Here is a 1,339-nt window from a genome sequence, read left to right on the forward strand (position 1 = left end):
CCCTGGAAGCATTCAAGGCCAGGTTGGACGGGGCTGTGAGCAGCCTGATGTGGTTAGCGGTGTCCCTGCTCCTGCAGGGGGGTTGGACTAGATGGCCTCTAGGGGTCCCTTCCAACCCAAAACATTCTATGATTCTATGATTCTATGAACTTGACCAGTGAGTTCAAAGTTATTAGAGGGAAATTAAAAAGAGAAGAACACAAGGCCACACGGTTGTCCTTTCTTTAGGGAAGGAGGCTAGAAACGATAACGTTTATGCAAATATTTTCTTCTTAGTTTATCCCAACATAAAAATGTTAAAAGTACCTCTTAGGAGATGCAGCAAAGTAAGCGACAAGCAGTGATGCTCGGCGGACTCATTCTGGTCCGTCTTGTATTGTGCTGTAAATTCCTCCAGCCATTTGATGAACGACGGACAGGAGGATAAGCCTTGCAGCAAAGAGTTCATGAAACAGGTGTTTCCCAAGTTCAGAAGGCCAGGTACAAGCCCTACAAATAGAAGCCTCAGAGTTTACACCATGAAGTCCAGGAGAACCTTGCGCTTTTTCAGCAGCAAGTGTTGCGTTAGGTATTACAATGACGTTAAAATTAAATTATTGCTGTTTATTTGGTACTTGCACCCAGTGAAAACTCCCAAGACCCCGGTACGTATGGCAGCATCCTGTGAAGTGTTTATACACAGAGTGGTCTCTGAGACTTACGCCACTGTCAAAATCTTAAAATTTCTTTGAAAAATACTTTTATTCCTGATAGGAACAGATTTCCATCGACACCGCTAAGGTTCAGGATTATCTGCAAGTTACCATACAAAGCATAAAATCCTCGGTCCCAATCCTTCCTGCGCGAGCGTACGGGGTCACTGCCGCACCACTGCGTGCTTCTGCTCGGTTTGGTGAAGCTTTTGCTCAGATTGGCACGTTGTTATGAAAACTCCTGGGCTGCCAGGGATTAACGAGGGGGGCTGCCGTACAGCGGCTTAGCAAGAGGCTTCCGCTCCTCTCGTACAAGTGGGCAGGAAGAACACGTTTGATTTCGCGTTCCAAAATGCAAAACGAAGCGTCTTATCCGCAGCGCTTCAGGAATGAACTTACCCCGACACAGAAACACGGCCAGGGAGCCCCGGTTTGGGGAAAATGACAACTGGCACAATCAGTGCGTGACGTAACGCAAGTCCTTTGTCAGATGCGTGGGGGTTTGGGGGTTTTTTTGGTGTGTTTTTTTTTTTTTTTAATCTGTTATGTTTCCAAGCAGGCCAGTGCCCCAAATTTTATCTTTAGGAAGAAAAAAATCATTTCGGGAAGCTAAGAATAAAACCCAGAATCGGGGGCGTTTCCCACGC

The 1,339-nt window shown here is 46.4% G+C and overlaps 1 protein-coding gene across 3 annotated transcripts in view; it reads right to left on the minus strand.

Annotated features, from left to right (window-relative positions):
- The window catches only part of USP30 (ubiquitin specific peptidase 30), a 12,164-nt gene extending 10,982 nt beyond the window's left edge, over window positions 1–1,182 (minus strand). The window contains exons 1-2 of one of the 3 annotated variants that reach the window (XM_035891499.1): window positions 809–1,182; window positions 307–489 (exon numbers count right to left, since the gene is read on the minus strand). In XM_035891499.1, coding sequence (XP_035747392.1) covers window positions 307–489; window positions 809–815 — 190 coding nt within the window. In that variant the 5' untranslated portion in view covers window positions 816–1,182. The remainder of the gene's footprint in view (window positions 1–306; window positions 490–808) is intronic. The other 2 variants (XM_035891491.1, XM_035891506.1) reach the window with 2 other exon arrangements.
- Between the last annotated feature and the right edge of the window lie 157 nt (window positions 1,183–1,339).

This window comes from Egretta garzetta, unplaced genomic scaffold, assembly GCF_000687185.1.
Source record: "Egretta garzetta isolate BGI_Z169 unplaced genomic scaffold, ASM68718v1 scaffold330, whole genome shotgun sequence".
NCBI classification, from domain to species: domain Eukaryota; kingdom Metazoa; phylum Chordata; class Aves; order Pelecaniformes; family Ardeidae; genus Egretta; species Egretta garzetta.